This window comes from Phacochoerus africanus, chromosome 7, assembly GCF_016906955.1.
Source record: "Phacochoerus africanus isolate WHEZ1 chromosome 7, ROS_Pafr_v1, whole genome shotgun sequence".
Taxonomy (NCBI): Eukaryota; Metazoa; Chordata; class Mammalia; order Artiodactyla; family Suidae; genus Phacochoerus; species Phacochoerus africanus.
Window position 1 is genome coordinate 84461084 of NC_062550.1, and position 24605 is coordinate 84485688.

Here is a 24605-nt window from a genome sequence, read left to right on the forward strand (position 1 = left end):
GGTGTAGGCCGGCGGCTACGGCTCCTACCCTGGGAAACTCCATATGCCGCAGGTGTGGCCCTGAAAAGCAAAAAAAAAAAAAAAAAGGCACCGAGGTCCAAAGAGGTTAAATTACTTGTCATGTGTCTGGGTTACCTCCTCGCAGTGGAGCTGGGATTTGAACCCCGGGCAGAGTTGTTCAGGTCTGTGCTCCTGACCTTTCTCATATGCACACAGGGTCTTGGGCACAGGTTCCATTTTGCTTTCAGTGCTGGTTTGCGCTGTGTCAGATGCGGCCGCCCGCCCGCCGGGGCCTGCCTCCCAGGGGCTCAGCTGACTGTGGCCCACTGAGTTCACTGCGTCTTTTAAGCTGGCATTTGGTTACGTGGACCTTAAAGATGCAGCTTGTGTGACCACGTGCTTGTGAATGTGTCCTAGAAGTGGCCGTGGCTCCCGAAGGACCGGGTGGTGCTTAGTTGGGGGCGGGGGGACCAGCTCACCCTGCAGAGTCCCTTTACTTTGTATCTCCTCCTTTTCCCGTGAGAGCCTTAGGGGTGCGCACAGCTGACTGCAGCCACTGTGGCAAGAGCTATTTTCCAGGGTCACTGTCTAGAATGATCTGGTTTAGTCCCAGTGTCTAATCTGATTTCTGGAGCAAAGATGAAGTGAAGTACAGTGCCCTTTGGTTTTCAAAGGCTAGTAGTTCTTACAAGTTAATCAAAATTGGAGGCAAAATATTAGTGAATCCCCTTGAATATTTTTTAAAATAAGAGAAGGGTGGAGAGTGGAGGGAAGAGTCTGAAATGATATTTTCAGTAAAGTAATGCATCAGCTAAATTTTTTAATATGTATTTTAATATTGGTCAAGTGATTGTGTGAGAAGCAACCTGCTCGTGCAAGTAACTGAATGTCGAGTTGAGTGACTTTTACTGCCGTGGGAGCACTGCGTGTGTCCCCTCAGTCATTCGGTGGTTTCCTCACCAGTGGTGTCTGTTGCTCGGGCACCTTCTCCTCTAGAGGGTGGGACGGGGAACAGATGTTCCCCTTCATGACACTGGCGGGGCGGTTCCAGGTGAGGAAATGTGAGACCGTTAAGCCACAGGTCTGAGAGCACCTGCTTACAACACAGGTGCAGCAGCAGGGGTGAAATTCAGGCCACTCGGACTCCAGGATTTCGTGCTCCCTCTGGAGGAGCAGGATTCATTGCAGATCCTGCTGCAGTTTCTGGAAGCAGGCAGGTGAAGGATGTTACTTCACCTTTCCAGGTGGGGGGGGGGTGGCCTTCCTCATGAGCGCAGCATTTGGGGTCCTTCCTCCCAGAGGTGGTGTCAGGCTTCCTGCCTTCTCACAGGGTTTAGTCCACCTGAGCCCCACGCATGCATCACTTTCCTGCCTCAGCACTGACCTTCTCAGGTCAGGGTATCAGAGGGCAGGAGGATGATGGGGACAGAGCCAGCCTTTCTCTCCCTAACGTATGAAAAACATTTGGGAAAAAAAAAAAAAACAACCCACCCCACTCCAAGCAAGTCTTTAAGAGGCCTTGTAACCTCCTTGCTGAGGCAGGCAATGCGATGAAGAGCCTGGGCCCCACAGCTGGAAAGCCAGGGACCCTGTCCTGACCTACCTCTTGCTCTTTGGCGAGGTCCATGGCCTGTGCTGCTTCTGCTGGAACCTGGGAAGAATCATAGCGCCTCCCTCCTAGGATTCCTGAGAATTAAGTGAATGACTCTGGAATTCATAGCTGGCATTCAGCAGGTGCCACGTGGTCTTAGCTATTATTTGTCCTGCCCTTGTTACCAGTAGGATGGTGGCAGTAGTGATAGTAGCAGCATCTTGTTACCAGTGGCACATCCCGCCTCCTTGTGACAAGAGTGTTTTGCACGTCGATTGAAAACCCCAGCAGTTGGCCAGAGGTCTGTGAAGACCATTGTTCTCTCTTGTGGATGCTGACTGCCCTGCCTGTGATTTTCCCAGAGGCCTCAGCGTGGTCCCCGATGAGGAAGTCATTGAAATGTATGAGGGGTCCCACGTGCCTTTGGAACAGATGAGCGACTTTTATGGGAAGGTAAGGAGAAGCTCTTTATTTATTTAAAGCAGACTAACTTTTCCCTCCTCGGAACGTGGCCTGGCAGCTTTAGGATCCTGAGCTACCAGACTCTCTGTTCCTAGGGATCGACAAGGAAATCTGGGATGTGCCCCTGTTTGAGAGAGATGGTTACGGTAGAGTCTCCCCTGGTTCTTTCATGAGTCTCCTTTCTCAGCCCTTCCCCCCGCTGACCTCTGAAAGCCCCTCTGCACCGCTGCTGTTTGCCACTGCCTCCCCGGGCGGGTCCCCACTTTCTGGATTAAGTCCCCGGGACTGGCAGTAATGGCAGCTGTCGACTCCCCTGAGATGAAGGGCAGCACGTTAGTTCCCCTGTGCCCAAGGGGACCCTCTGCTTTTCTAACTTTTATGGTCCTCTTTACTCTTTGAATTTTTGCTTCTTGTCCTGTTAGATGTGCTCTCTATTCACTTCGTCAAAATGCAGCAAAGATGCCCAGTCAGCTGGTAACGTTAGTATTATACATCGCAGGCATTCGGAGAAAGGGTCTTTTCCAAGCTCCCCTGGGGGCTGGTGGGGATGCTCAAATTCAGGAGAGTTAGTGGCTTTTAATGCCTTTCCGCGGGCAAGAACCGGTTCGCCAGCTGTCGTCTGTGTGTGGTGACAGCGTGGGAGCTGGCAGTGGGATGGGCCACAGGCGCGTGGAAAGGAGCGTGGTTAGGATTCCGGGGGAGGCCAGGGGTGTCACGGTCACGCTGGGGAGGCCTCAGCTCTGCCGGGAATGACAAGAAACCAGGTCCGCATTTTAACCTTTTTATTGTTGGAGTTTTCCTTTCCTCGTGGGGAGGGGCCTGATGTCGAGGGCCAGCTTCCCCCGGGGACGAGTCCAGAGGGGCTGAAGCGTCTCTCCCGCCGGCAGAGCTCCCACGGAAACACCATGAAGCAGTTCATGGACATCTTCTCCCTGCCGGAGATGACGCTGCTGTCCTGTGTGAACGAGCACTTCCTGAAAAACAACATCGACTATGAGCCCGTCCACCTGTACAAAGACGTCAAGGTGGGGGCAGGTGGGGGTCGCGACGCTGGCCTCCTCCCAGCTTCGCAGCAGCAGTGACAGCCTCGTTAAGCCTCCCTGGTCGGCGTGCTGCTGGAAACCGTCCTTTGCCCGAGATCTCCTTTATTTGCAGGTTCACCCTGAAAAATCCTAAGAAAGATGTTGTGTTGTTAGGAGAATTAGCAGTCAGTCAGAGCTGGTAAGAAGGGACTCGTAGTGTCATCTGGATTTCCACGTGCCTATTTGAACACATCATTTATGTAGCTTTGTGTTATAAATTTTAAGTTAATTCATATTCAGATATGTTTATAGATATATTCTTTAAACTGAGCTTTTTGTAGTACTTAAAATATGTTTGTATATATTATGTATTTATTTCTTTTTAAAAAAATAATTAATGTATTTTTGTGTGTGTGTGGCTACACCCATGGCACATGGAAGTTCTCAGGCTAGGTATTGAATCCGAGCCACAGCTGTGACTTCTGCCACAGCTACTGCAATGCTGGATCCTTAACCCACTGTGCTAGGCTGAGGATCAAACCTGTGCCTCCACTGTAACCTGAACTGCTGCAGTTGGATGCTTACCCCACTGCACCACTGTGGGAACTCCTATATTTACTTCTAATATGTATTTCTAAACATTTATTCATATATAATTTAGTATTTCAATATCTATACTTTTAAAGATCCACATTTATATACGACAGTGTCTTTATTATGTGTTTATGACTAATTTTAAATATGAACTGCCCCAAATCCTGGATTTTAAGAAGATGTAGGATGAGTTACAGTTTTCATTATCAGCCAGGTGTTATTTGAACTAAATTTAAATATTTAATTAATTAATTAATTTACTGCTTTTTTTAGGGCTGCATTCATGGCATATGGAGGTTCCCAGGCCAAGGGTCGAATCAGAGCTGTAGCCGCTAGCCTACGCCACAGCAATGCCAGATCTGAGCCGTGTCTGCCACCTAAACCACAGCTCATGGCAATGCCAGATCCTTAACCCACTGAGCGAGGCCAGAGATCGAACCTGCATCCTCATGGATCCTAGTTGCATGGGTTTCCACTGCCCCTTGATGGGAACTCCTATTTTTTATTTTTATATATCTTTTTCTTTTTATGGCTGCACCTGCGGCATTTGGGAGTTCCCAGGCTAGGGCTGAATCAGAGCTGCAGCTGCAGGCCTACGCCACAGCCATAGCAATGCAGAATTCTTAACCCGCTGAGCAAGGCTAGGGATTGAACCCGCACCTCATAGACAGCAGTCAGGTTTGTAACTCGCTAAGCCACAACGGGAACTCCTAAATATTTAGTTTCTCTTCTCTCTTTGGCTCACACAAATACTTTATCTTTACGAATCACTTGGAGTTTGAACGCTCAGCATTCATGAGGAAAGATGGCTACTAGGAAGTTCAGTGCTTACTGTCAGGTGTTACTACCATGACTAGTAAGTACACATGGAGAGTTTACTACCTTCTGGGCACTGTTTTTCCGAATGCTCTATGCAGTACTTAACCTTTATGCAATACTTAACCTTTATGCAATGCTTAATCTTTATGCAATACTTACATCTTCCATAGTAGTGCCTTAAGTATTATCACCCTCATTTTACAGTCAAGGAAATTGAGCCGTAGAGAGGTTGAGTGACTTCCCTAAGGACGTAACAGCTAGGAAGTAGCAGAGCCTGGATTTTAGCCCGGGAAGTTGGGCTCCGGCTTGCTCTTCACCACTGCTGATGCGCAGTTGAAACAGGCCTGTGCTGGGAGGTAATTGAGGTTGAGCTTATGGTCCAGAGTCGTGACAGTAACTCCTACCAATTTCCTAAGGCTTATGGCTCAGCTTTTCCTGCAGCCCAGTCCCCTGCTGCTGGCTCCAGAAGGTTCCCCTGTGCCTCCAGGAGTGCCCACCAATGTAGTAGACCTATTCAGAGTCATCTGAGAGGGGCTGTGCCCTGACACCTGCCATGGCCCCCGGGCTCTGCCTCGTGTTTGCTGGACCACATCTCCACCCGAGTTGCCAGCTCCTTGACAGTTCTTGCCTCTAGGGTAGCACTGAAGCGAGGTGGATCCTATCATTGGTCTCTGCCACTTTTTCTAGATCATAGAACCTGCTCTTGGGGTCCAGGGAAGGGTGCAGAGATGAAAAGAGCAGTGCGTCCCTCTGTCCAGATGACCTGAAATGGTTTGGTTGTGATACCGCATATAAATGACTGTTTATCCTGTGGGCTCTATTCAGAATTGTTCACACACATTACCTCCTCCAAGAGGCTCTTGGGAGGATTGCACTGGGAACTGCTGCTGTCACCATGGAAACCTAAGTTTCTTCTCAGGGGCTGCCTGTGATAAATGGACCGGAATTTAGATTTCATTTAGTGCCTGGGTTGCCCGGCTTCTGCAGCCATTAGCCTGAGTGTCACTATCCTGACTTTACTGATCTGTCCCTTTACCCAGACTGTCTCGTTGTACTCTGGCTGATTAAAAACGTATCTTCTGACAGGATTCCATTCGGGATGTGCACATCAAAGGAATCATGTACAGAGCGATCGAAGCAGATATTGGTACGTAGCAGATGTTATCGTGACGATCAGCCCTTCACTTGGCTGTGTAACTAAGCAGGCCTCTTACGCCAGGAGCTGAGATGGGGCTGCAGTACCTTTTCTGAGTGCAGTGCAGGGACCTTGTATCCTTTGTCTCAGAACTTCATGTAATCCTGACCCAAAAGAAGAGGAGCTGGCAGCGGCAGCCAGTTTGTTTTTTCCCACTTAGACGGAGGAGGCAGGAAGGCAGAGAGGCAGGGATCCTGGTTATTGATGCACTGGGTACCAACATACTGCCTTGAACCAAGCTGCCTTCAGGCTTCTCTCCCCCCCCCACCCGATGCCCCATGTAGGAAGCACTTGTAGATTGACTGACTTCACCCGGAATCTGTGTGTGCATTTGTTCTCTTGCTCTTAGAAAAGTATATCTGTTACGCCGAGCAGACCCGAGCGGTGTTGGCCAAACTGGCTGATCATGGCAAGAAGATGTTTCTCATCACCAATAGCCCCAGTAGCTTTGTGTAAGTCCTCCATTTCCTGGCTAGCTTCTGGAATCCTGGATTCCATGGATTTTGTTTTTTCATTTTTAAAGTTTCATTGAAGTATTGTTGATGTACAATGTTGTGATGATTGCTGCTGTACAGCAGCGTGATTCTGTTAAAATAATCCATTCGTGTTCAGATTCTTTCCCTGTATAGATTATGAGGATACTGGGTAGCATTCTCTGTGCTTACACTGCAGGTCTCTGTTGGCCAGTCATTCCACATACCTTAGTGTGCAGATGCCAGTGCCCACCCCCCCATCCACACCCCCCTCAACCTGACCCTTTGGTAACCATACATTTGTTGTCAAAGACTCTGAGTCTTTTTCTGTTCTGCAGCTAAGTTCATTTGTATCCTTTTTTTCACTTCCATATAAGTGATATCATGTGATGTTTGTCTTTCTGTCTGACTTCTAGTAGTTGGAAATCTGAAAGAGAAATTTGCGAGGATAGTTAATCCCTTTAATGTTAGACTAACATGGCTGGCATGTTGTTCTAGGGACAAAGGGATGAGGTATATTGTTGGAAAAGACTGGCGGGACCTGTTCGATGTGGTCATTGTTCAGGCCGAGAAGCCAAACTTCTTTAATGATAAACGGAGGTAAGTGTCTATCTTTCTAGGGACTAGATTTTATTCATTTGCTGCTGTAAATACTTACGTAATGTGTCTTGGTGAAATCCAGTTGGAAAATCACGAGCTTCTAATGTTACAGCATTTGATTTTTAACCCTTCTAGCAGGTAATTTCAAGGCAGTGAGATGAGTACATAGCAGACAGCGTACACCTATTGAAACGTTTTTTTTTTTTTTTTTTGGTCATTTTGTCTTGTTAGGTCCACACTGGTGGCATATGGAGGTTCCCAGGCTAGGGGTCGAATCGGAGCCGCAGGCACTGGCCTACACCACAGCCACAGCAACTTGGGATCCGAGCCGTGTCTGTGACCTACAGCACAGCTCATAGCAACACCGGATCCTTAACCCACTGAGCAAGGCCAGGGATCGAACCCACAACCTCATGGTTCCTAGTCGGATTCGTTAACCACTGCACCACGACGGGAACTCCTGAAATGGTTCTTAGTTCAGGCTTTAAGAACACGATTTTCAGCAATGAAACATCCAAAATTAATATCACTCAGTAAATTAGCTCTAGGTACAGATGTATTGTGAAACATAACAAAACAGCAGCAACAAGAAAACCGCCTGCTGGGTATCTCCCTTTTTTGGGGGTGTGGCCACGCCCTCAGCATGCCGAAGGAACTTCCCAGGCCAGGGATCAAACCTGAGCCATAGCAGTGACAGAACTGAGTCCTTAAGTGCTAAGCCACCAGGGAACTCAGGGGTCTTAAAATGTCTTTTAACATGTGGGACAGACTGGTTCACTGAGAGTCAACCTGCCCACTTGCACTAGGATTATAAAAAGAACTCATATTTGTATCCTAATGGCCTACTTCTAAAACACTTTTACCTGCGTTTCTCTATTCTGCAATTGGTAACCTTGCAGCCTCTCTCTGCTACGTGACTTAAAGCATCATAATTTGGTGCCTTATAGTCAGGATTGAGTGAATTAAATTCCTCTTATAATGCTGAATTCCAGTTTTCCAAGTGTCCCAGTGACTCCTGGAAAATGAAGCAAACCTAAGAACCAGGTACAGAAACTGAGAATTCAAGAGAACGCAGGAAAAACTAGAGTATTGCTCAAAACCAGCAGTAAACACTGGCTCGCTGCTTGGTCCCTGCTAAAATGCTCTCCTGCCTTTTCTTCTTAGATTCCAGAGGGCGGTCAGGGCAGGAGCCTCCTCTCCTTTCCCCGGGGACCTTCCTCCTTTGCTGTGTTTATACACAGAGGCCAGACAGTGTCTGAGACGATCTCCCCGAGAGGGGCCCTGCTCAGCTCTGCCCCTCACTCTCGGTGCCCGGATTAAGAATCCTCCACCTCCGTTCAGCCCCGTTTTATTTGTCGTGATGAAGGTTAGAAACGACCGAAAGGAACATCCATATGAGGGGATATTATGCAGCCCTTAAAATAAGGTGTTTGAAAAAAGAGGCAGTGAAAGTGTTTCATGACTATAAAAAGTGATGTATGAAGACTAATCACATGGGAAGGAGCTCACAGCCTTGGAGAAAAGGAGATAGGGACCGGTATGTGCAAATCTCCCTGGTTTTATGTTCATAAGGAAGAGGAAGATCGAACAGTATCCACTGAGATGGTGTGTTTCAGAGTTCTGGAATCACGCGTGGTTTTCCTTTTCTTCATTGTATTTTTCTGCATTTTCCACTTTTTTTTTTTTTTCAGTGAGCTTAGATTTTTCTAACAGAGAGGCAGTCCAAGTCCGTGTTACCCAAGAAAAGAAAAAGGACACATAAGCCTGGTGTTTTGTAGACTAGCACCACCCAGGGTGAGGAACGAGCCTTTATTCCCCACCCCCCGCCCTGCCCCATTTTCCATTAGAAAGTCATGTGCCCAGTTTTAATGTATTTTGTATCTAGATTGGGTGAATGTCAAGTGCAAAGCTGGATAAATGTTCTAGCATTATCTCCATAAGCGGTGTGTGAAATAGTTTCTGCATGGCCACAGAAGTTTGGGAAATCTGGCTTAAAGAAAAGCTTCATGGGAGGGCTCTTCAGAGCCCTAGGTGGTTTTAAAGAGGGCCATACATAGTGCGTAGTGTTTTCCAAATTGATTTGACCCTGGAGTTCTTTTTTTCACCAACCTCCTTTGGCTCCTGAGGTCCACAGTTTTTGGGGTATATTGCCCGAGGCCAGGGAACGTTGGTGGTGGGCTTTCGTTTTTGGTTGATGAAGCTCTTTGCTGTTCCCAGGAAGTAACTGTAATTTCTCACACAGCAGACAGCAGCTTGCGCTGCTCCCACGCGTCCTAATGTTTCCTCTTTCTGTTGCTAGACCTTTTCGAAAGGTGAATGAGAAAGGCGTCTTACTCTGGGATAAAATCCACAAGTTGCAGAAAGGCCAGATTTACAAGCAGGTATCTCGTGACCCATCTGTCCTTTCTGTTGCTGTGCTTTGTGGTCAGTTAGAAGGACAGTGGCTGACATTGGTCGAGGCTTGCCATGTGCCAGGCAGAGTTCTGGGTGCGATGCTGGAACTGTTTGTAACGTGGTGGCGAAATTTCAGCTTCAGTCAATAGTTTCAACATGCTATGTCTCAGTTCATTCGGCATCGAACAGTTTTTAAAAAACAAAATTTAAAGTATCTTCTTTTCATAGGATAAAAAATTCAAGATGCCAGTAGTGAACCTTGGAAATGTCTCTTTAAGAAGTATTAAAAAAAAAAAAAGTATTTAATCCCATGGCATTGTATTCACTCAATTATTCATCAGTAATTATTTCCTGATGAACTGTGTTTTATGTACGGTTTTGGTTTTTTTTTTTTTGGCCTCCCCAGGGCATAGGGAGTTCCCAGGCCAAGAATCAGGTCTGAGCCATAGCTGTGAACGAAGCTGCCACTGCGGCAACACCAGATCCTTTAACCCACTGTGCCTGCTGGGGATTGAACCTGTGGTCCTGGAGCTGCAGAGACACTGCCGATACTTTGGTGCCACAGTTTTGATGTATTTTGTTATCATATAAAGCTCTCCCATGTTTGAGTAAATGATTGAATTGCTGACCATTATTGTGTAACTGAAGTTAGTTTATTTTTTAATCTCATAAATTTTTTTATATCTGTGTAATATTTATAATACATAATATTATACTGCACAGTTTTGGTTTTTTTTTTTTTTTTAATACTGATACATTCCTGGTGGATATGTAACAAACTGCTGGATTTGGCGCTAATATATTTTCCAGGCCTAAGAGATTAGTTTTAATACAGCCATTCCACTTCTAGGACATGAGCCTAAGAAAATTATTCAGACATAGCTAAAGCTTTGCTATAAGACTGTTTATTAGGAAGTTACTTACAAAGAGGTAATAAAATAAATGTCCAGCGTCAGAATTGGTAAGGTGAATCATGGGCGTTCTCAGCTCTTGAAAGCTGAGGGAATATTTATTGACGTGATCACAGAATGTTAAGTGAAAAAACTAGATTATTTCAAAGAGGTATATAAAATATGAATCCTTTCTGAAAATACATTTGACTTAGAAGAAAGGTCTGAAAGACTTCAGGTCAAGGTGTTTTCATATTTTAATATTTAAATGTAAATGCAGAAACATTCTTTTAAGTTTTAGATATCTTGGGCCTCTATCTGTCATATGCTATAACACCTCTGTTTTTCTATTGCAGGGCAATTTATATGAATTTTTGAAGCTTACCGGATGGAGGGGATCCAAAGTGTTGTATTTCGGTGACCATATATACAGCGACCTGGCGGTGAGGACACACCTTCCCTGTTGTTGTGTTGGGGTAGGATGTTGTTAGGCCCACTTATTGAGAAACTTGTCTTTTGTTTAAGACCGTTTTATACTTTTCATAAAAATGAGTAGTGAACCACATTTTTTTTTTTTTTTTTGGTTTTTAGGGCCATACCCGTGGCATATGGAGGTTCCCAGGCTTGGGGTTGAATTGGAGCTGTAGCCACTGGCCTACACCACAGCCACAGCAACAAGGGATCCCAGCCGCGTTGGTGACCTCTACCCCACAGCTCACGGCAACGCTGGGTCCGTAACCCACTGAGCAAGGCCAGGGATCGAAGCTGTGGCCTCATGGATGCTAGTCAGATTCATTAACTGCTGAGCCACAATGGGAACTCCCACATTTTTTTTTTATAATTTCAAAAAATTTAATGATTTTTATTTTTTCCATTATAGTTGGTTTACAGTGTTCTGTCAGTTTTCTGCTGTACAACAAAGTGATCCAGTCTCACACACACAGAGACACACACATATGTATATACACATTCTTTTTCTTGCATTATCCTCCATCATGCTCTATTACAAGTGACTAGATATAGTTCCCAGTGCTATACAGCAGGATCTCATTGCTTATTCATTCGAAATGCAATAGTTTGCATCAGTTAACTCCAGATTCCCAGTCCATCCCACTCCCTCCCTCTCCCCCTTGGCATCCATAGGTCTGTTCTCCATGTCCATGAGTTTCTTTCCTGTGGAAAGGTTCATTTGTGCCGTATATTAGATTCCAGATATAAATGCTATCATATGATATTTGTCTTTCTCTTTCTGACTGACTTAACTTAGTATGAGGGTCTCTAGTTCCATCCATGTTTCTGCAAATGGCATTATTTTGTTCTTTTTTTATGGCTATGTAGTATTCCATTGCGAATATATACCACACGTTAATCCATTCATCTGTCAATGGACATTTAGGTTGTTTCCATGTCTTGGCTATTGTGAATAGTGCTGCAGTGAACATGGTAAGAGATAAATGCATGTGCCTTTTTCAAGGATTTGTCTGGATTTATGCCCAAGAGTGGGATTGTTGGGTCATATGGTAGTTCGATATGTAGTTTTCTGAGGTACCTCCATGCTATTTTCCATAGCGCTTGTGCCAATTTACATTCCCACCAACAGTGCAGGAGGGTTCCCTTTTCTCCACACCCCTCCAGCATTTGTTATTTGTGGACTTATTAATGATGGCCATTCTGACGGGTGTGACGTGGTATCTCTTGATGGTTTTGATTTGCATTTCTCTAATAATCAGGGATGTTGAGTATTTTTTATGTGCTTGTTGGCCATCTGTATATCTTTGGAGAATGCCTATTCAGGTCTTTTGCCCATTTTTCAATTGGTTGTTGGTTTTTTTGCTGTTGAGTTGTATAAGTTGTTTGTATATTTTAGAGATAAAGCCTTTGTCCGTTGTATCATTAGAAACTATTTTCTCCCATTCTGTAAGTTGTCTTTTTGTTTTGTTTATTTTTCATTTTTTTTAATGTCTCATTTTACTGAGCAGGATAGATCAGAGTCATGAAATAGATAATTTATTTTGGAAATGATGGAAATTAGCAGTTTACTCAGTTTATCAGAAAAAGTCTTTCCGTTTAAGTAATGATAAGAGATAAATGCCAATGTCCTTTCCTTTTCCTTTTATTCTAAAGCATCAGAAACATACAAATGCTCTGTAAAAGCTCATAAACATCATTCAGGGTTTCTTTTGCCAGCCCGTCATTGTGTGTGTGTGTGTGTGTGTCTTTTTAGGGCTGCACCCAAGGCATATGGAGGTTCCGGACTAGGGGTCCAATCGGAGCTGTACCTCCTGGCCTTCGCCAGAGCCACAGCAATGCCAGATCCGAGCCTCGTCTATGACCTGCATCACAGCTCATGGCAATGCCGGATCCTTAACCCACTGAGGGAGGCCAGGGATCGAACCCATGTCCTCATGGATAGTAGTCGGGTTTGTTAACCACTGAGCCATGACAAGAACTCCCCGCCTGTCATTTTGAAAGGGTACAACAGTGGCATTTCCAGGAAATGGCTATTATGTGAAAATAAGGCTCTTCATGCTTCTTGGAAAGACTGGCGCGTCCTAGGACTTGAATTATGATTTCCTCTGTAGTCAGCAAGACTGAGTTAGTTACTTCATTACCACACTTTACTCCTTGTGGAATGACTCTTGTTACGAAGTGATTCCAAGCGAGGTGGTTCAGTGCCCGTTTGACAGCGTCTGAAGCTCAGCGTCTAGGAGGTGGCTGAGAGTCGGCTCTCAGCCGCCTCCGCTGCTGCAGTTTCCGAGTGCTGCGTTGGCCCGCGCGGCGCTGCGTCTGTGTGCATGTCGCCGTCCCCATCCTCTGCCCGCCGTGGGAGCCGGGAGCTTTCGTGGCCGGGCAGTGGGACCCTCTGGAACGTTTTCAGAGCACGTGCGCCTGAGCCCCACTGACGTCTGCGGAGTCAGACTTGGCGCAAGTGGGGGATGTAGAGAGTTGACTCCAGAGCCTGTGTGTAGGGACACCCTCCCGGGTGACTCCAGCACACCTCCTACAAAATCCCGTCCGTCCAGTGGATGGAGGTCCCGTGGGAGGAGTCCTGGGCTCGGAACTGGACCACTGGGGTCCCCACATCTCTGCTGTTCATTAGCCACGTGACTGTGGGCACAGCCCTCAAGCCCGGTCGTCCTCGTTGGTAAGAAGAGTGAAATAAGATAGACAGGGGTGTGAGGTAGGAAGATAAAGTGCTCGCGTCAGGGTGTTGACACTCGGAATGTCCAGCCACACCATGTGGCAGCACACGCGTTTATTGCTTGCTGTGCCATCAGCTGTGTGCCAGTCCCGAGGCGTGTGGGCCCCTGGGCCCCGGCGGTGCCCGTGGCGCTCTCAGAAGCGCTCCCAAGGCAGAAGTGTGTCAGGCGTGTCCGCAGGACGTCAGGGTCACCTGGGAACTTGTTGGAACTGCAGAGTTAGAAACCCTGGGAGTGGGGCCCGGCCGTCTATGTTCCAAACCACCCTCCACACCAGAAAGAGGCCAGGTAGTGCTGGCCTCATAGAATGAGTTAGGAACTGTTCCCTCTAATTCGATTTTTGGAAGAGTTTGAGAAGGTTTGGTGTTAATTCTTCTTTATATGTTTGGTCGTGAAGCCATCTGGTCCTTGGCATTTCATTGTTGGAAGGTTTTGATTACTCATTCAATCTCCTTACTAGTTAAGAGGCCTATTTAGATTTTCTGGGGTTTTTTTTTTTTTTTGTCTTTTTGTCTTTTTTTTTTTGTTGTTGTTGCTATTTCTTGGGCTGCTCCGGCGGCATATGAGGTTCCCAGGCTAGGGGTTGAATCGGAGCTGTAGCCACCGGCCTACGCCAGAGCCACAGCAACGTGGGATCCGAGCCGCGTCTGCAACCTACACCACAGCTCACGGCAACACCGGGTGGTTAACCCACTGAGCAAGGGCAGGACCGAACCCGCAACCTCATGGTTCCTAGTCGGATTCGTTAACCACTGCACCACGACGGGAACTCCTGTTTTTTGTTTTTTTCATTCAGATTTTCTGTTTCTTCATGTTTCAGTCTCAGGTTGTATGTTTCTAGGAACTGTCAGTTTATCGAGATCATCAAGTTGTGGGCATACAGTGGTTCACAATACCCTTTTATAGTCTTTTTTTTTCCTATAGAAATTGGTAGTAATGTTACCATTTGCATTTCTGATTTTAGTCATTTGAGTCTTCTTTTTTCTCATCAAGCTTAAATTTTATCAATTTTACTGATTTTTTTTTTTTGAAGAACCAACTCTTGATTTTCTCTGTTGTATTTTATTTTGAAAAAATTTTTAAAATTGAAGGCCACACCAGGATATGGAAGTTCCCAGGTTAGGGGTTGAATTGGAGCTGTAGCTGTAGGCCTACACCATAGCCACAGCAACATGGGATCTGAGCTGCACCTGTGACCTATGCCGTGGCTTGCAGCAGCACCAGATCCTTAACCCACTGAGCAAGGCCAGGGATTGAACTTGTGTCCTCACAAAGACTGTATCAGGTTCTTAACCCACTGAGCCACCAGGGAGCTCCTGTTATGTGTAACCTTTATTATTTCTCTTGTTCTGTTAGCTTTCAGTTTAGTTTGTTCTTTTCTAGTTCCTTCAAGGTGTAAAGTTAAGATGTTTTGAGCTCTTCCTTTTTTAATGTCAAGGGGTATAGTTATAAACCTTCCTTTTAGTATTATTGTTTTTGTTGCATCCTGTAAATTTGGGTATGTTGTATTTGCATTTTAATTTGTCTCAAGGTATTTTGTAATTTCCCGCATGTTTTCTTTCTTCCTTGACCATTGGTTGTTGACGATTGTGTTTATTTAATTTCCACATATTTCTAAATTTTTCAGTTTTTCCTTCTACCTTTTGATCCTCTGTCTGGTTGTTTTACCCATTATGGAAAGTGGGCTCTCAGAGTTTCCTGCTGTTACTGTAGAGCTAGCTCTTGTTCCCTTCAGTTCCGTTAGTGTTTGCTTCATATAATTTGGAGCTCTGATGTTTGGTTCATATGCGCTTATAATTACTATTCATTCTTGGTGAATTGACCTTTTGATCATGAATAATGTCATTCTTTGGATCTGTAACAGATTCTGACCTAAAGTCTGTTTTGCCTGATTTTGGTATAGCTGCTCCTGTTTTCTTTTGGTTACTCTTTGCGTGGAGTATCTTTTTTAATCTTTTCAGTTTCAATCTTTGTGTGTCCTTAGATCTTAAATAAGTGTCTTGTAAACAGCATGTAGTTGGATCTATGCTAACGTTTAAAAAACCACTGTTTTTTTTTGTTGTTGTTGTTTTTGTTTTTTCTTTTTAGGACTGCACCTGCGGCATACAGAGGTTCCCAGGCTAGGGGTCCAGTGGGGTGTACAGCCTACACCACAGCCACAGCTACACCAGATCCGAGCCATGTCTGTGACCTACACCACAGCTCATGGCAATGCCAGATCCTTAACCCACTGAGCGAGGCCAGGGATTAAACCCACGTCCTCATGGATACTAGTCAGATTTGTTTCTGCTGAGCCATGACGGGAACTCCCGAAAACCACTGTTTTAGACTTAGAGAACAGACCTGTGGTTGCCAAGGGGGAGTGGGGAGGGGCTGGGATGGGACCTGGAGTTTGGGCTTGGTAAATGCAAACTGTTACATTTAGAATGGATAAGCCATGGGGTACTACTGCGTAGCACAGGGAACTATATCCAGTCTCCTGGGAGAGACCCTGATGGAAAGGAATATTGAACAAGAATGTATATATATGTAGGACTGAGTCACTTTGCTGTACAGCAGTAATTGGCACGACATTGTAAATCTTAGAAAGAGAAAACCACTGTTTGAAAGTGCTGAGACCAATTCATTAACACGTCACAGTGTCTGGACAGTGGACGTTACCCTTTGGAGGAATTACCCTGGGAATGCAGATACACATCCAAGTTGCTGCCGTTTGAGACACAGGAGAAAATTACCTTTATTATCATGTACTTTCGTCTTAGAAATGTTCTGAATGACTTTTTAACCTATTTTCGGAAACACAATACATCTTCAAAAGTTTGCCACTGTTGGGAATATTTAAAAGAATGTGCTGTGGAGTTCCCTTTGTGGCTTAGTGGTTAATGAACCTGACTAGCATCCATGAGGATGTGGGTTTGATCCCTGGCCCCGCTTAGTGGGTTAAGGATCCAGTGTTGCGGTGAGCTGTCGTGTAGGTTGCAGATGCGACTCGGATGCAGCATTGCTGTGATTGTGGTGTAGGCCAGCAGCTGTAGCTCCAATCTGACCCCTAGCCTGGGAACTTCCATATGCCACGGTGCGGCCCTCAAAAGCAAAAAAAAAAAAAAAAAAAAAAAGAGAGAAATATTCAGGTTTAAGGAAATTTAGCCATTGAAAAAAATAGGTAACCTTAGGGCTTACAGAGCAGGGATGAACTTGGAGAAGAGTAAACCATATACCAATTCTCTCCTTAAAAAGCTCTCCTTAAAGGCATCCCTTTCTCCCTCAGAATAAAAGCCTGGTTTCTTACAGTTGGCCTCAAGGCCCTGCATGGTCTCTCTTTCCCCAGCCTGCCTTTCTGAAGGCACCTCCTGCCTCTGCCCTCTGTCTTACTCTGCTGTAGGTACCTTGCCTTGATCTTTCTTAACACATCTTAATACATCTCCCAGATGTTCCTGCCACAGGGCCTTTGCACTTGCTGTTTTTCCAGCCAGAATTTTCTCCTCCGTGTATTTGCAAACTCTCCTTCACTTCTGATCTCTGCTAGAGTGTTCCTTTACTAGGCTGGTCTTCCTCACCACTCTGCATAAAACAGTAACTCCTTTCCCTCTTACTCTGCTTGATTTGTGTCTATCGTATATATTGATCACCAGCTGCCCTTGTGTGTTGCTGACCTATTTTTGGTTTGTATTTTCCATGAGAGCAGGGATTTGTTAGCTTGGTTCATTTCATTATTTTATCCTCAGATTCTAGAACAGGGCCTGGCAAATAGTAGTATTTAATATGTGCTTGTCAAATGAGAAAACTCACAGCCATTAGTATGGTGGTTGCATAGCTTAGATTTTCCAGGACAAAACTTGTATCAGATACTCTGGTGTAGTATCAGATCATGAGATGACAGCGTTTGTAATGAACATGTGATCATGTGTGTTGATTTGTGTGGACATGGCAAGTCTGAGATTCCCCAGAACCCAGGAGGCTTGGCAGGCGGTGGGGGTTCCTCGTGTGCTGTGGATGAACGGAATGAAAACCTCCAGTAGCTGTTCAGTGGACCCGCTTTCTGCCTCTGACCTAATTGTTGTATGACAGACCCTAGTTAATGATTGCAGAGCCTGTGTTTCTGTAGAGGCTGTGATTCACAGCAATTATTTCCGGAACAGAAACCTTCTTGGGGTGAAATGGTCAAAGCCGGGGGCTAAATTGGTTTTAATTAAGTGTAATTCATTGAATTCGGTGTGGTTAATAAGTAACCATTACAGTTAAAACGTAATTCCTTGAATGCCTGTTGCATCTGGGAAAGGTGATAAAATGGTTTAAATTCTGTGGAGGGTAATTCTGTTGACTTTGTGTGATCTTTGCAATCAGGACTTGACCCTGAAGCATGGCTGGCGAACTGGTGCAATTATCCCAGAATTAAGATCTGAGCTCAAAATCATGAATACGGAGCAGTACATACAAACTATGACATGGCTGCAGACCCTGACTGGGTTATTGGAACAGATGCAGGTTTGGAATTTTTTTCTCTCCAACTTTTTCTGTAAGCCTGAGGTTAGTTGACTGGTTCAAGTTATTTCAGGAATTTTTCTGTTTAATTATGGTCCTGAAGTATGAGGCATAAGTCATCCTGTAGAATAACCACTGGGCTGATTTTGCCCCAAAAGAGTTCTGCCATTTTTTCCCTGAAGAGAACTTTAAAAATGGCCCCCTGGGAGTTCCCGCTGTGGCTCAGTGGTTTAAGCACCTGACTGGTATTCATGGGGATGCACCTTTGATCCCTGGCCTCGTTCAGTGGGTTAAGGATCTGGCATTGCCGTGAGCTGTGGTGTAGGCCACAGATGTGGCTCGGATCCCACTTTGCTGTGGCTGTGGCGTAGGTCGGTGGCTGTAGCTCTGATTTGACCCCTAGCCTGGGAACTTCCTTATGCTGCAGGTTGCGGCCCTAAAGAAAAGAAAAGCTCTCAAAGCCATTTGGAGAAAGTTTTTTGGGGCCTGTGTGGGGACACCTATCTCCATTGGGAGATACTCTGTGGGTAGTGGGGTTCAAGAACCTCTGCCAGGTCCAGTCCTGCTTCTGCCTTTAGCCCGCTGTGGGACTTCTCTGTCCTGGGCCTCAGTTTCTCCATCTGTAAAATGGAATGAACACTCAGGCTGGGCACAACGTCTTATTGGAAAGAGCCTCAAGCCAAGAGTCAAGATCGCTGTGTGTAGCCTCCACCTGATTTTGCAGATAATAGCCTGCAGTTTGCTAGCTCCCTGGAGTTCTGTGGCAGTTTTATCTTTCCGTACATTACGTAGGCAGGTTTGGGCAGTTAGTGAGGCAAGTTGTTTTAGCAGTGGTTTCCTGGCCCGTGGAAGCTGCCCTCTGTGGCAGCTGTGACCCCCTCCCCACCTCACGAGGCACCTCGCTTTCTCACCCGGTTCTGCTGGCCTGGCCCACAGCCATCTCAGTGTGAGGGCTGACTCTTCTCGGATAAGGGGCCGGGATGCCTGCTCTCCTGGCGAACACACCTGCAGCCGCTGGCACTGGCCTGATGCCCACAGCCTGCCAGCCTGCTTTAGAAATGGGCAGGGAATGTCCTTGCCTGGCCCAGTTGGCGGCGAGCTGGCAGGTCCCCATTCCACGGCGCATGTGTTCCAGGGCGTGGGGCCCCCACACGTCCCCCGGCCTCACTGGCAGTGCACTCTGGCTGCATCGCTCCTTGGCTTGTGGACGGGGACCGATCCTGTTTCCCTCCCTGGGCTTGTCTGTGAGGTGGTCGTCTAAAAATACATGGCATCAATTCTGGGTTAAGCCAGTCTGTGCAAAGGTCACACAGTAATAGTAGCGGCTCTTCAGATGCCAGGCGTGGCGCTGAGTGCTTGCTCTGCAACATTGTTCATCACTCGTCCCAGCTGTCTGTGTGGGTAGGTACAGTTTTCCACTTTAGAACAAGGAGACTGTGTGCTTGAGAGGTTGGTGTCCAAGGTCATAAAATGGCAAAGCATGGCCTTGAACCTGGGCCCACGCCTGTGCTTTTGAGCACTGCACTGCAGTAATAGTGCGGTGTAGGGGTCTCGGTGGAGCCAGGCCCCTTGCCTTGGGTGCCATCTCTTTGGGATGCAGGCAGCTGGTCAGATACACCAGTGCAGCCTGCATGTAGATGATGTCACTGCATTTTAGCTTTGAGGACAGTTCTCTTTTGTTTTCCTCTCTCTGACCTGTATAAAAAGTTTGAGGAGGAGTTCCCGCTGTGGCCCAGTAGGTTAAGAATTTGGCTGCAGCAGCTCAGGTTACTGTGGAGGGGCGGGTTTGGTCCCTAGCCCGGCACAGTGGGTTAAAGGATCGGGCGTTGCTGTGGTTATGGCTTGGATTCAATCCCTGGCTCAAGAACTTCCGTATGCTGCAGGTGTGACCATGACAAATGAAATTAAAAACAAAGTTTGGTGAGTAAGGGGTGTGTGTTTTCGAAAATGGAAATGCTGGGAAGATAATTTAATTGTACGAGGCCTGTGGTTAGGGAAGGAGGCAAAGGGCATTGGCATTTATGCTGCTGCCCTGTTTTATAGGAGAGGAAACAAGCCAAGAGTAAGTAACTTTTCCAGAATCTTAAAGTCAGTGAACCGCAGAATCAAGCTGTGTAGAAGTAAGAACTCTGTTCTGGACGCCAAGGCTTTCCGTGCATTTCCTTCTCACAGTAACGCTTTCACGCGGCCACTGGCACCCTCCGCATTTTACAGATGAGCAGCCCGAGGCATGGAAGAGAAATTAGCTTGCCCGAGTCGGGTGGTGCGGGGCTGAGACCTGGTCATCTGGTCAGAGAGCTGTGGCAACCCTGGATCCTTTAACCCACAATGCTTGGCCAGGGATTGAACCTGTGTCCTGGCGTTGCAGAGATGCCACTGATCCTGTTGTGCCACAGTGGGAACTCCAAAATTGTTTTCTTTCTTTCTTTGCTTTTTTTTTTGTCTTTTTGTTTTTTTAGGGCCGCACCCACAGTGTATGGAGGTTCCCAGGCTAAGGGTTGAATCAGAGCTACAGCTGCCAGCCTACGCCACGGCCACAGCAACACTGGCTCCAAGCCGTGTCTGCGACCTACACCATAGCTCATGGCAACGCCGGATCCTTAACCCACTGAGCAAGGCCAGGGATCAAACCCGCAACCTCATGGTTCCTAATCGGATTCATTTCCACTGAGCCAGGACGGGAACTCCCAAAATTGTTTTCTGATAACGGGAAAGCCGTGAGCGTGTTGGCATGCTGATGGGAAGGGTCCAGGGGAAGAGGCTGCTTGTGTGGGAGAGATGATAAATGACGGAGAAGGGCCCCTGGGAGGACAGGTGGGGTGTGGGTGGGCCATGGATGGGAGGGTGCGAGGGGAGGCTGGGTTGGGGTGCGCCCACAGAGCTCACATGCCCCCCCCCCCCAACCCCCATGCTCTCAGGTGCGCACCTCTGGGGCCTTCCTCCTCGCATGTCCCTTCAGCAACTGGGAGGTTTGCTGGAGATGATCCCTCGTCCCTGGCGGCCCCCTGCCCGCATCGCAGGAAAGCGGGGCTGGAGAACGCGCCTTGGTCTTGGAGACCCGAGCTGGCTCTCCATGTCTGTAGAGCTGGCCTTGCATGGGGCCTTCACATGGCCTTTGGTAGCTAGTTTCAAAAAAGAGAGCAGGTTCAAGCCCTGGTCAGGAAGTTTTCATATGCTGTGGGTGCAGCCAAAAAAAAAGTGAAAGCTAACTAAAATTATGCTCGTGGGACTACATCAGTGCCCCCAGAAGTGCCAGACCAGTTTTCTGGTGCTCCAGTAACACAAGGCCAGTGGTTCCTCAGTGGTGCTGCTTCCTGGTGGTATAGACAGGTGTTGGGCAGGAAATCCATATTCCAAGCCCAGGGTTTTGTCTGAGTGCCAGAGCCCCATAGCGGGTGCCTTGGTCAAGTTGTTGATCTGGGCAGATGTGGTCAACAGAAGAGCCTTGGCTCCATGTCAGAAGCAGATGGCTTGCTTGCCTGGTATTTTCCTCTGGGTCCTGAGGCTGCCTTTCTGACCGAGAACTGCGGAGAGCCCCACCTGGCACCTCTGGCTTTGGCTTGAGCCTTCACCTGAGCCTCAGGAGCCTTGGAGAGAGACTTGTAAGATTCCCTTTGTTAGGGTTAGCAGTTGTCATTTTCTTTTTGCTTTTAGCTCACATTTTGGCCCACTCAAAAAGTTTCTGCTTTTGCATCTGAGTGGGGTGCTCTGCCTTCTTGCCTTTTACAAAAACAATTTTTTTAAAAAACTTTTTTTTTTTGGTCTTCTGTCTTTTTAGGGCTGTACCCTCTGCATATGAAAGTTCCCAGGCTAGGGGTCTAATCAGAGTTATAGCTGCCGGCCTACACCACAGCCACAGCAAAGTGGGATCCGAGCCACATCTGTGACCTACACGACAGCTCACGGCAACGCCGGATCCTTAACCCACTGAGCGAGGCCAGGGATGGAACCTGCAACCTGATGGTTCCTAGTCAGATTCGTTTCCACTGCACCATGACAGGAACTCCTAAAAGACATTTTAAAGATAATATTAAGGAAAAAAAATTAAAGCCAATTATAATTCGATGACCCTTCCACAAACTAAAGAAAAATTTCAGTGTTAATATCCAAATATATGCATGTTTTGTCATGCATATTGTTTAAACCCGCTATTTCCACTTAATTGTCTGTTTTTGTGGCCACACCCACGGCATATGGAAGTTCCTGGCCAGGGATAGTGACCTGAGTAGCCACAGCAGTGACAACATGGGATCCTTAACCCACTGAGCCACCAGGCAGCTCCATTAACTGCCATTTTTATGTGTGCATGTATATAATACATAGGTTTGTGATATATAAAAATATGTATAACAGCATGTATTTATGTTCGTGTCTGTAATACCCATGTATAATGGATACATCACACACATATGATACATATGTATTTTATGTGGATGCCTGTCCATGATGTCTACACAAAGCCTTTAATAATACTGTCATATCTCTAGTTTAATAGGGGCCTTGCTAAATAGCTTCATAATATTCCACCCGCATTTGATGAAGAGGGCAGGTTGCAGTGGGCAAGTCCAAAACTGTTATTTCATACCTGTGCCTGTCTCTTAGGTTTGAATAAAATCCCTCCAAAAACTGCCCGTTCAGTTCTGATGACGTAATGAGTATTTGTATCTGGAACCGTCTCAGTAATGATCTTGTGTCCTGCAGGTTCACAGAGATGCTGTGTCCCAGATGGTCTTGCAGGAGTGGAAGAAGGAGAGGAAGGAGATGAGGTGAGAGCAGCAGGTTTGGAAGGCAGGGAGTCCAGCCCCCTGGCCACGCTCCCTTGCCTTCCCCGGGGCCTGCCTAGACAGACTTTGAAACTTCCCTTTTTAGCTGCCAGGGTTGACTGTGACCCCCCCAATCCAGAACCCGCCAGCTGCCTTGGTGATGAGTGACATTTACCTCCAGGCAGTGGTGAACCCCCTCGTGCCTCCCAGCCACCTTAACTTCCCTGTTTGGGTGGCTGGTGGCCCAGTTGTTGGCAATGCCAGCAGCACCATGTGGTTACCAGGACAGTGCCGCAGGTGGCTCTGAACCACGGGGAATTCTTGGGGCTCTTGTGACCCTGGGGCTCATTTGTAACACTGCTATTTCAGGAATGTGCCTGCACTCAGTGTCAGGATGTTTATGGGTGAAGAAAGGCCGCCTGTTGTCAGAAAAGTTTGGTGGGTCTCTGTGTCTTGAGGGAGCAGTTATTGAATTTTTTTTGGGGGGCCACACCCACACATGTGGATGTTATTGGGCCAGGCATCGAACCCACACTGCAGTTGCTGCCTGCACCACAGCTGGGCAATACCCGATCCTTAACCTGCTGCGCTACAAGGGAACTTCCTTGAATTTTCTTTTTTTTAATTAAACTATAGTTGCCAACGGGGAGGGAGTGGGAGGGACTGGGAGTTTGGGGTTCATAGATGTAAACTGTTGCATTTGGAGTGGATAAGCAATGAGTCCTGCTGTATAGCACAGGGAACTATATCTAATGACTTGTGATGGAACATGATGGAGGATAATGTGAGAAAAAGAACATATATACATATATATATGTATGACTGGATCACTTTGCTGTACAGTAGAAACTGACAGAACTTTGTAAATCAGCTGTAATGGAAAATAAAAATCACAAACTTAAAAATAGAAATAAACTATAGTTGACTTAAAATAGCATGTTCGTTTCAGGTCTACAGCTTTAGATTCTTTTCCGTTGTAGGTTATGACAGGATGTGGAATATAGTTCCATGTGCCCTACAGGAAAGCTTTATTTTACGCGCAGTCGTGTGCATCTGTTAATCCCACATTCCTGATTTATCCCTCCCCCTCCTCTTTTCCCTTTGGTAACCGTAAGTTTGTTTTCTATGTCTGTGAGTATTTCTGTTACATAAATAAGTTGATTTGTATTATTTTTTTTAGATTCCACATAAAAGTGAAATCGTAATTTTTCTCTCTAACTTCACTTAGTCTGATGATCTCTAGGTCCATCAGTGTTGCTGCAAATAGCAAGATTTTGTTCTTTTGATAGCTGAGTACTCTTCCGGGTGCACATGTCCCATGCCTTCTTTATCCAGTACTCTGTTCGTGGACATTGAGGTTGCCTTTAAGGGCACCATTATCCTCAAGAGGCCTCGTGGACAGTTGTGCCTCCTGTTTAGGAGGATGCTGTGTATGCGGACACTGTTGAGGTGACCGTTTCTGCACGGCGGCTGCCCCTCCCAGGCACGGCGGTCTGTCGGGTCTGCCTGTGGTGCTCACTGCCCTGCTCTGATGGGAGAGGAGAGGGGGCAGAGTCCACCTCTTGAGATCCCGGCCGCACGGAATCTGTCCTTTCTCCTCCCTCTCAGCATGTTGGCTGCTCGGGCTTATTCTAACATGATGATTACTTGAACATTGGTCTGAAATGTTGGATGAGAGGGTGGTAGGCATATAAAGTCATTTGACTCTGGGCCCTTTAACCCTGAAGGCCAGACACGAACCCTTCACTCGCAGGACCTCAAACTAGATAACAGAATTGTTTCACCCATCAGGGATTTTTTTTTTTTTTTTTAATTTGAATGTCTAAAAACCTCACATCTCAATGGAATTTTTCAGCAAAAATTTTAAAACCATTCATGTTGTTCCACCTGGAGACCTAATTGAGTTCTTTGTTTCTTTATTGGCCACGCCCATGGGTGGCATATAGAAGTTCCTGGGCAGGGATCGAACCTGAGCCACAGCAGTGGTAATACCAGATCCTTAACCTGCTGTGCCTCAAGGGAACTCCGAGTCCTTTTAATTTTCTACTTTTTTGGTTGTCGTAGCATCTGCTGTCACCATGTGGTGACAGACTGCCACCAACGAGTGGCTTTTACCACAC

The 24605-nt window shown here is 46.5% G+C and overlaps 1 protein-coding gene across 3 annotated transcripts in view; it reads left to right on the plus strand.

The window, feature by feature from the left end:
- Positions 1-24605, plus strand: part of NT5DC3 (5'-nucleotidase domain containing 3) — an 83022-nt gene that overhangs the window by 41322 nt on the left and 17095 nt on the right. The window contains exons 5-13 of one of the 3 annotated variants that reach the window (XM_047788157.1): positions 1954-2044; positions 2941-3078; positions 5575-5635; positions 6033-6135; positions 6655-6756; positions 9056-9137; positions 10397-10483; positions 17585-17725; positions 22424-22488. In XM_047788157.1, the coding sequence (XP_047644113.1) occupies positions 1954-2044; positions 2941-3078; positions 5575-5635; positions 6033-6135; positions 6655-6756; positions 9056-9137; positions 10397-10483; positions 17585-17725; positions 22424-22488 (870 nt within the window). The remainder of the gene's footprint in view (positions 1-1953; positions 2045-2940; positions 3079-5574; positions 5636-6032; positions 6136-6654; positions 6757-9055; positions 9138-10396; positions 10484-17584; positions 17726-22423; positions 22489-24605) is intronic. The other 2 variants (XM_047788159.1, XM_047788158.1) reach the window with 2 other exon arrangements.